This window comes from Suncus etruscus, chromosome 5 (genome assembly GCF_024139225.1).
Source record: "Suncus etruscus isolate mSunEtr1 chromosome 5, mSunEtr1.pri.cur, whole genome shotgun sequence".
NCBI lineage: Eukaryota > Metazoa > Chordata > Mammalia > Eulipotyphla > Soricidae > Suncus > Suncus etruscus.
The window spans coordinates 144,714,402-144,727,650 of NC_064852.1; the positions used below are offsets into that span (position 1 = coordinate 144,714,402).

The 13,249-nt window shown below is 36.0% G+C and overlaps 1 protein-coding gene across 1 annotated transcript in view; it reads left to right on the plus strand.

Moving 5' to 3' along the window:
* Positions 1–13,249, plus strand: part of RSPO2 (R-spondin 2) — a 179,542-nt gene that overhangs the window by 96,392 nt on the left and 69,901 nt on the right. The window contains 1 exon segment of the mRNA XM_049773926.1: positions 8,076–8,219. Within this exon segment, the coding sequence (XP_049629883.1) occupies positions 8,076–8,219 (144 nt within the window).

Consider the following 13,249-nt stretch of genomic DNA (forward strand, 5'->3'; position numbering starts at 1 on the left):
CTATTCTAATGGAATAACTATGGCAGTACATTAGAGATGCATAGGTTTTTATAACATAAAGCTTAAAAACTTTATTTAGACATACTTATAAACCATTGCAAGTTTTAAGAAGGAATGTTAAACAGCACTATTTAAAGTTTCTGGAGCAATTAAAAACTATTTAAACAATAAAAATTCGAATTAAATTGCTCTGTTTAATTCACTTCATTTGAAAAATTGTTAAAAGTCTAATTTCCAAAATCATCTAGGTTAATTCATGCCTTTAACTTTAGCATACAGTATGCAGAGAAACTTTTGACATTTTTCAGGGGTTGATTTGATATTCATTAATCCTTGCAACTCCAACCTGAAGACTAAATGTCCCTAATGCATGTCAATATTGGCCATGTTTGTATTGGAAACTGAAGTTGTCAAACTGTAGTTTGACAAGGGCAATTGGAACAAAGAAGAAATATCCTGGTATGCTAAGGCAATTTGTAGTGCACAGCCCTGCTAATCAAGATGTAACAGAAGGAGATTTTCCAGTTAAACACACATTATATATTATGATGTACTTTACTTCAGTAATCTCTTCCTTTTCTCCAGTAATTGATGGAACTCTATAGAACTTACATTTTTCTGTTGGGTTTAATGAAGGCTGATGAATTTTTCTACTTTAATTTTTTTAATACAGTTAACCATGTTGAGATATTTAAGAAAAAGATTGACCTGGTCAACTAAATTGATTGAGCACATAAAACTCAGTGTGCCAGCAATAAGAGAATTTTGAGGCCAAGAAGAATGACAGTAGCTCTTTGATTTCTCTGATTTTGAAATTTCTCTTCCCTTTATTTCAGTTCTATCAATTTATCAAAAATCAATGACTTACCATTGTAGGTGTTGAGTCTTAGCAGTTTTCCTAATTCCTTCCACTTTCAAGAATTTTCCATTCCTGGTGTTTACTGTCCAGATCATTGTGTATGGGCTTCAGAGTGGTCACATTGCTACCTTGTCATCTGCCTGGGTTTATTTCTTTTTTGTAGATCCCACATCCTGAAGCACACAAACAGCTTTTTGACTTATGTTCTTGGTATTCCATCATGATGCTTGGTCCTAAAGGACTTTGGCCTACTGGAAGAAAGAAACAAATAGGAATTGTCTTGTTGGTTCACATGCTGCCTACATGCTCTAGATTATATTGGAATCTATTACTTTACTAAAACAAAGATCAAAATTTTAACTTTCCATTTGTGGTAGGTGCTGGAAAGCTCTCAATTGGTGCTCAGGAGGTTCTCTCAGTCATTCCCAGTCATTCTTAGTCAACAGGCCCTTGTTCAATGTAAAAACTAAAGGTTGCAGTGCTGCTCTGGCCCTGCAATGCCACGGAGTACTCAGACCTGCTGGCACTGGAAGGCTTTCTGGGATGCACTCCATGATGCTCAGGGGACTATGTGATACCAGAGATCAAACTGGGGTCAAGTGTATACAAGAAATGTGCCTGAATACCCATCCCATCTTTCTAGTTCAATCTATGTTCTTAGCTTCCTTGTAATGTTACTGAAAAACATATAAAATACAAAAAAAATCTATTTTAACATCTCTGCTTCAGGAACCAAGTTAAATAGATGAAATTTCATTCCAAGTGATTTACTTCTCCCATTCCCTTTATCTAGCCTCCTATTTACACAGGCCAGTCATTACTGGGCCCATCACACAACACGTGACTTCCCTCCATTTTACTTTCATTGCATTATGATGAACAGTCAGCCTTACTAGGCTGCTGGTTTTTTTTTTTTTTTACCTTTTTCTATAAAATCTGCTCAGCTGACATTCGAAGTATTATATTATCTATTACCTAGCACACATCAAGATGTACATTCTTTATTATAAAGACTTTTCAGGTCTTTTAAAAAAATTTTTTTGGCCACACCCAGTGGCATTCAGGAGTTACTCCTGCCTCTATGCTCAGAAATTGCTCCTGGCTGAGGGATAATATGGAATAGCAGGGATACAACCTATTATGCCAGTCTTGGGTCAGCCACGTGCAAGGCAAATGGCCTACTGCTGTGCTACCACTTTGACCCCAAATTTTCAGTTCTTTCTTTGATCTTCCAATGGGATTTGTAATCCTTTATAGGAACATGAGTTTTCCTTTTATGTTAGAGGTTTTTGCAATGTATGTAAAAGCCATCTCATTCTAAGCACCGAATTAATATTTAAATCGAAAGGAATTGAGTTTTTAATGGCATTTCTATCAGTTCCCGTGGCAAGCATTGACACTCTACCATGTATTCTGCACTGTTTGAGAAATGGAGTTAGATCACAGGCAGAAAAGGGTAAAGAAAATGCCAATGGCATAATTGAAATAGGTCTTTCTTCTTTAATTCTGTACCTGGCATTTACCTCTCAGAACCCTAAAACTACATTACGGTCCCCCTTATTTAACTTTAGCATCTCCAAGAGAAAGATTCTGTATTGTAATTTTAAATTCTCCAGAACTGGCACAATACCTGGCATGTACTCCATCCTCAGAGAATGTTTGGAATGGACTCTGGTGCTGAACTCTAGCATAACTTGAGAAATTCTTTAATAGACCCTGTCTGAATGCCATGGGAAGAGAAGAATGGCCATCTAGTCCATTTTGCTGTTTTTTGGCCAAAGTGAGCCCCTTCTGCCAAATGACAATCCCATCAGACTCCATTGGAACTATTTGGCTTGGACAATGATTTTACTTAAACCAATGCTGGCAGTCCTCATCTGGCAAACTACATTTTTGAGGAAACACTGTAATTTAGAAGCATGTAAGTTGGCTCAACTAAAAGTATTATATTTCTGGACAAGGACTTAAAGCCCAGATTTTTATGGCAATGTTCATGTCTAATAAACTTGGATATACCTTGCTTTGTGCAGAATAATGGTAGATTAACTCTTTGATGAATGCCTAGATGTTGATAGACTCATATCTTCAAGTTTACGTTGAGATTTTTTTTTTTGAACTGTTAATATAGTGGTTGTTTCAGGGAAGGCAGCTTTAGAGACCATTCAGTTAAAGTAGAGCATTTCTCTAGACTCCAAGCCTCCTTCACAGCTTGGGATTTCTTTATGTGGGAGTATATTTTATATCAAAAAACTGATTGAGTTCAAAGCAGCCCAATTAACTAAGCGTAATAGTCACTAAATTTTTTTTACTTGCAGCACCATTGAGCTTGACCAGGTAATCTCAGCATTGCAGAACACAAACAGCACTATATCTCTACCCCATCATATTTAACTGCTAGATAGAATGGCCTAAGATAGCAAGGGAGTGGAGAGGGCACAGGGGGGCAGTTCCAGTTGCCCTGAGCATCTTTGAGAAACTCCTTATCTTCCACATCAAAAGTTTCTTTGAGGGGAAAGTGACTACAGGCCAGAGGAGAAATGGGAAAAGGCATTTTCATGATGATTTTTTTTTCTGTAAAGCAGAAAATTTGTTGCTGGAGCAGTGACAGAGTGGGTCAGAATTTTGTGTGCACCTGGGCTCAAGAAGAAAGTTGCCACTGATTATCTGCAGCAGATACCAGTTGGTGGTCCATACAGTTGGTGATTGAAAGCATTGGATTTTCTGGGGTTTGCAGTGAGGAGAACTGTGTCCTTGTAGGCTGCCTAGAGGATGACCCATACTTAAGAACTTCAGGGAAGCTCAGCAGAGCATCATATAATAGAATTGGACACCCACACTTTGGTGGAAATGTTTTCTTGAGTAAAATATATTTATATTTTTTGATCCTTATGAATACAGTGAAGAAATGCCATTGACCATAAAACAGCAGATACTGATAAGTGATTAGATGATTCCATTTTGACTCTATGACACCATCAGTATTGTTATAGAAAAATACATGATTGTAGTCAATTATGCAAACATTTGATGGGATTATAAATATTATAGTTTTTATTTAGTCATGCCTACTTATGTCAGTTTTCTTTAAGTGCAGGTGGTGAAAACTGTGTCTTAAAATGATGTTTTTTGTTTTATTTATTTTTGGATGGGAGGGTGACTCTTAAATAGTGCTCAGGAAGCCCAGGGACATTTCTAGTGATAGCAGCCAACTACCGTATTTTCAGGCGTATAAGACGACTTTTTTTTTTTGTGTGGTTTTTGGGTCACACCCGGCAGTGCTCAGGGGCCACTCCTGGCTCCATGCTCAGAAATTGCTCCCGGCAGGCACGGGGGACCATATGGGACGCCGGGATTTGAACCGATGACCTTCTGCATGAAAGGCAAACGCCTTACCTCCATGCTGACTTTTGAAACAAAAAAAGTCAACCGAAAATCGGGGGTCGTCTTATACGCCGAGTATATCCCAAAAAATGTTTCAATATGCCGCTAAACAAAAATTGTCTGAATATTGCCACAAAACAAATTTTCCAACTCAATCCTGCACCAATCACTGCAAGGCTGCTTGGCCCACCTCTCTAATTCAGCCAATCCAACAGGCTTTTTATGCATGCAAATTAGACAATGTTTTGTACCGAATCTACACTGTAAAAAGCCTGCTCAGATTGACCAGAGTCAGAAAGGAAGTCTGTGACAGTAGAACCTTTGAACCTTTGCTTGTTGTGATTGGCTCACTGTGGTACATACAATTGCAGCATAGGGACATTCTGTCTGATACAGCGAATATAGACCTAAACTATGTTTTAACTGCAAAATTAGAGGGTCGTCTTATGCGCCGGCAAATACAGTAGGTAGAGAATCAGTAAAAAGACCTGAGATTGTAGCACTGCTCTGGACAGAACTTGCCTTGGAGTGCCAGTAATTCTCCAGAACATCCCAGTGGGGTTTGGGACACTTCTAGCTCCACCACTCTACCCAGCAATGCTCAGGGGTTCCTCAGGTGCCAGAGATTGAACCAGAGTCAGCCATATTCAAGGCATGTATCTTATCCTTTATATAATCTCTCTGACCCTTGTTTTACTTTGAATCGATCAATGCATTATTAGTATAAAAGATTCATGTGATTTAGATGTGCATAATTTTAACATAGTTTCGAATGTCATCACCTAAGCCAAATTAACTTTCCTAAACTACTTCCAACCTGCTTGCAATGTTGTTATATCAGTGACTAAGTATCCTACTATTGTCTTTTTCACTCTGCAAATCTTAGGCCTTGTTCTTGCCTGTGGCTTATGCTTTTACCTTACGCTTTTGTCTGATATAGTATTCTATGATTTGAAAGCATCATAGTTTTATTTTTTTTAGATTTGAGAACAAGTGATTTTTTTTCCAAGTTAGATTTATGCCTGAAGAAGTCTTAAGGGGCTTTACAGAGAATGATAGGTATTTCAGAAATGTCATATTCTATGAACTTGTAATAGGAACATGGAATGAAATGAGGAATAGGAGATACAGTTAGCCAAAAAAAAAAAAAAGTTCAACAAGAGACCTTGTAAAATTATTTCCAAATGCTTGGTATTCTAACTTTTGGAGCAAAAAGTTTATTGGTGCAAGACTTTTTTTTTTCCTTTAAGGAAAATCAGACCTTGTAGATAACAGCTGATTTATGAAGTGTATAGTTATTTTTTGAACAAGTTATATATGCTTTCTTCTCCTTACCCTTTAGTTTTTTTTTTTATCATTTAGAATGTTTATCATCAATTCTTGGAACATAATTCTACTAACAAGAAAGGCTGCTTGTTTTTTAAAAACATATAGTAAGAAAACCTACAATTTGTGGACATAATGGTCATGTATTTTGGCTACGATTAAGAAATGACTGACCAGCTATGCACCACCATTTTACTAAAATATAGGCTATAAAATTTAAAGTACAAATGACCTTTTTATGGGGTGCTAAACTATTCTATTCCCATAGTTCTCCTTGTCTCAAAGATAAGCTGTGTATTTAATATGGATTCTTACATACAGATTTTATTTTCCAATGTAGAAATATGAACATTTGAGAAGTTGATTAGCAACTTCAAAATGGTCATTGGATAGAAAACTGGACTCAACCTGAAAGATAAAATTTGTTTTTTAAATGTTATTGCTTGCTTGCTTGGTCTTCGGGTCACACCCAGCAGTGCTCAGAGGTTATTCCTGAATCTGCAGTCAGAAATTGCCCTTGTCAGACTGAGGGACCATATGGGATGCTGGGAATCAAACTCAATCCCTCCCATGCAAGGCAAATGGCCTATCACTGTGTTACCTCTCTGTCTCTGAAAGATAGAATTTTTAAAATAATTCTATAGGAATTTATTTACTATGTCTATAATGGATAGAAATGTTTTTAGTGTTTAATACTTCTGACTTTTAAATATCAATTTTTATATTGAGTGGTTTTACATTTTGGTTGCATTTACCTTTTTTGGGGGTTATTTCCAAGCAATACTAAAAGGATGGGTGTGTGTGTGTGTGTGTGTGTGTATGTGTGTGTGTGTGTGTGTGTGTGTGTGAGAGAGAGAGAGAGAGAGAGAGAGAGAGAGAGAGAAACAGAGACAGAGACAGAGAGACAGAGAGAGAATTTGGTGTAATATTTCAGATATTAGGCCCCAGAAATGCTTTTCTGAATCACATACCAAATACTGTACTGGGTCTCTGAGACTTATTCAAAAACATAGGAGATGGTCTCTAAGTTGCACACAACTTTACATATTAATTGCCATTAATGAACTCTCCAATACTCTCCTATGAACTCTATGACAGTATCTTGAAAACATGACCCAGTCTCCCCAACTTCTTTCCTTTCTGCTCTTTGGGAAAGAATTTAACGTGCTTTTTTTCCCTTGTGCAAGGCAGTTATCTCTAGCGAGAGCTTATTTCCCACCAGGAAATCTGACCCAGCATGGAACCTATCTATAAATGACTGCTTTGTTGCAATAGAGATGTTCCAAATGGTACTCAGGGGCCGCTCTTCAATATTTGACCAACTGGAACAGACAGTTGTGTTAGGATTGGCTATTTGGCAAATAGATTCCTGATCTATTTCCCAGCTCCTAAGTTATTTCCTTTTCTACTTATGATAATGCATTTGAGTTGTTAGTTGGAAATGTTTCGGATCTCTTGTTGCTTCTGTGTACAAGCTATTTACATGATCCACTCTATTTAAATGTATTATAAATCTTCACAGTAAACTGTGATTTTGAATTAGTGTTTTCAAAAGAAAACAGACTCTGAAGGCAAACAGTTCAGAAGGCTTTCAGAATCAACTTGACCACTACTAGTCAGAGAATTTACTCTCTAAGTCACAGGCTCCCTATTTGCAAAATCAGGACTTTACTCTCCACCCAGTGAGTTGTTGTGAAGACTAAATAGAACTGCTGGTAAAGTTTATGTCATACTGTAGATTCTCATCACTCCCAAATGACCTAAACTCCCCCTCCAAGTTAAGACATCCTCTGATGAAAGTAGATGCCAGCCTTACTGATGCCAGTAAATTAAATTTAAAAAATTTCTTAACTAAATTAAATTTTTTTTTTTTTTTTTTTTGGTTTTTGGGCCACACCCAGTGATGCTCAGGGGTTACTCCTGGCTATGCGCTCAGAAGTCGCTCCTGGCTTGGGGGACCATATGGGACGCCGGGGGATCGAACCGTGGTCCGTCCTAGGGTAGCGCAGGTAAGGCAGGCACCTTACCTTTAGCGCCACCGCCCGGCCCCTAAATTAAATTTTTAATTGGATTAAAATTAAATGAAAAAAATTTAGATTTACTGTCCCGAAACAGAAGATATTGATTATAGGCTTTCCATTGTGCTTTTTATTCAAAGTCTATTGAAGGGTACAATAGATTTCAGTCCCAATATCAATGTACTTTGTATCAGTTTTTTTATTTGATTTTTTTTAATGCCTTTTTTTAAAAATCCCATTTGGCATTGCAAACATTTCTGAAGGCTCTCGCAGCGTCTACTGCCCCACGCTTGATTTTTATCTCAGCAAAAGGTAAGAATGATGTAGAATGAGATGCCATTAGGATACTGGGAGAGAAGTGAGTTGTACCAATATCTTTCTGATTACTAGAATTTTGATGGATCTAATTGGTAAGTTTGTGAATTTGTATTTACAAAACAAGTAAATGTCCTTGACTGAAATTTTCTTTTTCTCCTTCAAATTGTTTTTAGGATGCAGGATAGAAAACTGTGATTCTTGCTTTAGCAAAGACTTTTGTACCAAGTGCAAATTAGGCTTCTATTTGCACAGAGGACGTTGCTTTGATGAATGTCCAGATGGTTTTGCACCATTAGATGAAACCATGGAATGTGTGGGTGAGTCATTTTTTTGTGTAACTTTGAAACTTCAGCTCTTACTGTTTGTGTTTGGAAAAACAATGTATGCTAGATATATTTAAAACAAATTAAAACACAACTTAAAAACAAAATAATTATTTGATTTTGATTAGACTTAAAATAAGCTCTTCACCAACTTTCTCAATTTCAGTGGAATCTGAATATTGGGGACTTTTATATATGCCACCATCCCGCCAAATTTTCTAATTGTGTTTTTGCTAGGTTAAATTATCTGTGTTTATAGTATTTTTCTCATCTGTTTGATTTCTCATTTCTTTATTAATGCTTAGAAACATATTTGGAAGACATATTTTATTTCTAAATTAATGGTTAGAGACATATTTGGAAGGAAATAATTTTCAATTTGTTACATAACTCACATTTGTTCTATGCATTAATAGGATATAATTTTGAAATCAGTATAGCATTGATTAAATGTATACATAAAGGACATTTTACTGTCAGATATATAAAGTATTATACATATATTAGACTGAAAATAACAATTAGAATATATACTTATGCATTTATACTTTTTCTTTTTTTTTAATAATTTTTATATTTTCTGAGTGTTTGAAAAACCTTTCAGCTAATTTTATACAAGTGATTAAAATGTAAGATCTACCAGTACCTGCCTTTGTATAAAATGCCGTACACAAGAATATTAGCCTTTTCATTCCCTATACACTCCTGGCTCTGCACTCAGAAATCACTACTGGCAAGCTCAGGGGACCATATGGGATGCCAGGAATCGAACCAGGTCCATCCCGGATCAGCCACATGCAAAACAAATGCCCTACCCCACTATGCTATCTCTCCAGTCCCAAGAACAATAGTTTTTAAATGACATATGTTGCAGTCGTGTGTTATAGATGAAAATATTAAAACTCCCCAAAGGCAAGCATAGGTCTTTGATAGCTGTATAATTTAAATTTTGCCCTGAGCACCACTGGATATAGCCCCAAACCAAAAAGCAATCAATCAATAAGTCCCAAATTGATTAAATCTCAAATAGGTTCAAATCCCAAATAGAGCCCTGAGCCCTGCCAGGAGCGAACTCTGAGAATAGAGCTAAGGAATAGCCCATAGCACCACCAACTGTACACCCCCAAAAGTAAGAAATTTCTGAATTTTATTAAACATTGATAGGATGTATAACTTATAGGGAAGAATTTATTTATTTATTTATTTTTTAATTTATACACCTTTATTACATACATGATTGTGTTTGGGTTTCAGTCATGTAAAGAACACCACCCATCACCAGTGCAACATTTATAGGGAAGAATTTATAAGTGAAGCTTCCTAGTGTCTTAAAAATGGAAACAGAAGAAAATTGGTCACTTTCTTAAATGTGCAAAATTCTTCTAAAATAGCAGTTTGAAGGTCCTCTCAGTACACTCTGAAATTTGAGACCTTTGAAGCAAAGTGTGCTATACACATGTGAGTTAACACACACACTCAGACTCTCTCCTACTAAATAAGAAAGGCATGAGGAGAACATAGTTAGAATATTTAAATTGCAAAATTCACCCATTGTATATGTTCAATGGGAATATTGCTGAAACCCTAAAATATAAACATGTTACAAAGACCCCTCCTTCCTCCCCAAATAAAAATATAAAATATATTTGAAGGGCTAAAATAAGCTTGGCACCTTAAGATCTGCAATGTTGATATATTGTGTATGGTCTTTGGGTCAAAGCCCTCCTCTCCTCTACTATAGTTGTATTCTAATGGTTAATTTGAGATTTAATTTGCCATGCTTTTATCCTAATACCACACTGCTATCCCTATCCAATGGGTTAGCAAATAGCTTATTGCTTTACTATATGAATTTACAAAAGAGGAAGCTAAAAGCCTTTGTACAAATAGAAGAAAGATATATTATTAAATATTTGATCAGGACCAGAGAGGTAGTACAGTCAGCAGGGTGTTTGCCAGCCTTGTAGATGACCTGTCTGCTGCCAGTGAGAACCCCTGAGTGCACCAGGTTTCCAAAACTAAAAAAGAGCAAACAACAACAACAACAACAACAAAACAATAAAATACCTGATCTTATATTTTTTTACTGTTCAAACTGTAGTACTATACAGCTTTAGTTTCAGGAATAAAATTCCCAATTGTAGTTTTCAAACACCAACTGAAATAAGTGAGAGAATCATTAAATGCAAAACAAACTCCCATTCTTCAACATGTACTTTCAAAAATCACATTGATGAGCCCTTCAAGAGCAGACATGGGAGAATTTAGTAGTAAACTATAAAATTTTCACTCTTGTCATGATAAAAGCATATTTTATTGTAGATTTTAACTGTTAAATCTTTTTAAGGTCATGTTTTTAAGAGGGAAAACACTCAAATAGGATCACAAATGAAAGGGGAGAGATTACAACAGAACCCCAAGAAATCCAACACATCATGAGGACTTATTATGAACAACTTTACTCAGTCAGGTTAGAAAATCCAGAAGAAACCAATAGATTTCTGGAAAAATATCATTTTCCAAGACTAGATAAGGAGGATGTAGAAAGCCTAAACAGTCCAATCACATCTGAGGAAATTGAATCAATCATTAAGAAACTCCCCAAGAACAAAAGTCAAGGTCCAGATGGTTTTACAGGTGAATTCTATCAAACATTCCAAGAAGAATTACTGCCACTGATCTACAGACTCTTCCAAACCATTGAAAAGACAGGAATACTTCCTAATTCCTTTTATGAGGTTAATATCACACTCATTCAAAGATGGCAAAGACACCACCAAGATAGAAAACTACAGACCAATCTCACTAATGAACATAGATGCAAAAATCCTCAACAAAATCTTAGCAAACCGAATTCAACACTACATTAAAAAGATTATATACCATGACTAAGTGGTTTCATACCAGGGATGCAAGGATGGATCAACATATGCAAATCAATCAACATCATACACCACATCAACAAGAAAGACAAAAATCACATGATTGTATCAACCAATGCAGAGAAGGCGTTTGACAAAATCCAGCACCCATTCATGATGAAAACACTCAGCAAAATAGGACTAGAAGGAACCTTCTTCAAGATAGTTACAGCTATCTATGTAAATCCCACAGCTAACATTATCCTTAATGGCGAAGAAATGAAAGCATTTCCACTAATGTCAGGAACTAGACAAGGCTGTCCACTCTCTCCACTTTTATTCAATATAGTTTTGGAAGTCCTAGCAATAGCAATCAGAAAAGAGAAGGGAATTAAAGGAATCAAAATAGGAAAAGAGGAACTCAAACTATATCTTTTAGAAGATGATATGATGATATACATCAAAACCCCTAAAGAATCCACAGTAAAACTCCTAGAAACAATTAACCAATACAGCAAAGTGGCTGGCTTCAAAATCAATACACAAAAGATAGTAGCGTTTCTCTATACAAATAATGAAGTAGAGGAGAAAGAGATTAAGGAGACAATCCCATTTAAAATAGTATCCAAAAATATGAATACCTAGGTATCAACCTTACAAAAGAAGTGAAGGACCTATACCATATCAAAACACTTCAGAAAGAAATTGAAGAGAACCTAAGAAAATAGAAGAACATACCATGTTCATAAGTAGGTACAATCAACATAATCAAAATGACTATCTTACCTAAACTTCTATATATATGCAATGCAATCTCTAACCAAATTAAGATATAATTTTTTAAGGATTTAGAACAATCAATTATAAAATTGATCTGGAATCACAAAAGACCCAGGGTAGCCAAATACATACTGAAAAACCAGAATCTAGGTGGCATTTCTTTACCTAACCTGAAGCTTTACTATAAAGCCATAGTGATCAAAACAGCATGGTACTAAAACAAAGACAGTCTCAGAGTCTCAGAGCCTCAGAGTCTCAGATCAGTAGGTTAGAACAGAATATTCAGAGATAAACTCCCAAATATTCAGCCAACCTATATTTAAAAAAAAGAGCCAAGAACTTGAAATGGAACAAAGACAGTCTCTTCAACAAATGATATTGGAACAACTGGGTAACCACCTGTAAGAAATTAAAAATTGATCCATATCTCACATCTTACACAAAAGTTAACTCAAAATGGATTAAAGACCTTGAAATCATACCTGAATCTATAAGGTTTGTTGAGGAAAAAATAGGCAGAACAGTCGAAGATCTATATATCAAAAAATTATTTGAGGATAGAATGCCAATGGCAAGAATTCTAGCATCAAATCTAACTAAATGGAATTACATCTAACTAAAAAGTTTCTGCATGGCGAAAGAAACCCTAATTTATACTAGAAGACAGTTAACAGAATGGAAAAAAATTTTGGTACTCAACACGTCAGATAAAGGGCTGATAACTAGGATATACAAAGCACTCAGAAAGATGAGCTCCAAAAAATCTAATAAATCCATAGAAAAATGGGGAGAAGAAATGAATAGACACTTCTCTGAGGAAGAATGAAAGATGGCCAACAGACACATGAAAACATATTCACCTTCACTCTTCATTAGGGAAATCCAAATCAAGACAACAATGAGGTACCACCTTACACCAGTGAGGATGGCCCATATCAAAAATAAAGAGGAACAATCTCTGTTGGCGGAGATGTGGTAAGAAAGGAACTCTCATCCACTGCTGGTGGGAATGCTCCCTGGTCCAACCCCTATGGAAAAGTGTGGATACTGCTCAGTAAACTTAGAATTGAGCTGCCATATGACCCAGCAATTGCTCTCCTGGGTATTTTCCCACAAATCAGAAGAACATTCAACCCAAAGTATGTATGCACTCCATTATTTATCACAGCACTCAGCACAATAGCCAAGATTTGGAACTATCCTCGATGTCCAACAACAGATGAGTGGATCATGAAGATGTGGTATTTATACACAATGGAATAGTACATAGCAGTCAGAAACAATACAATTGTAGACTTTGGATGGATCTACAAAATATTATGTTAATGAAGCAACGTGGATGGATCTACAAAATATTATGTTAAATGAAGTAAGCCAGAAGAT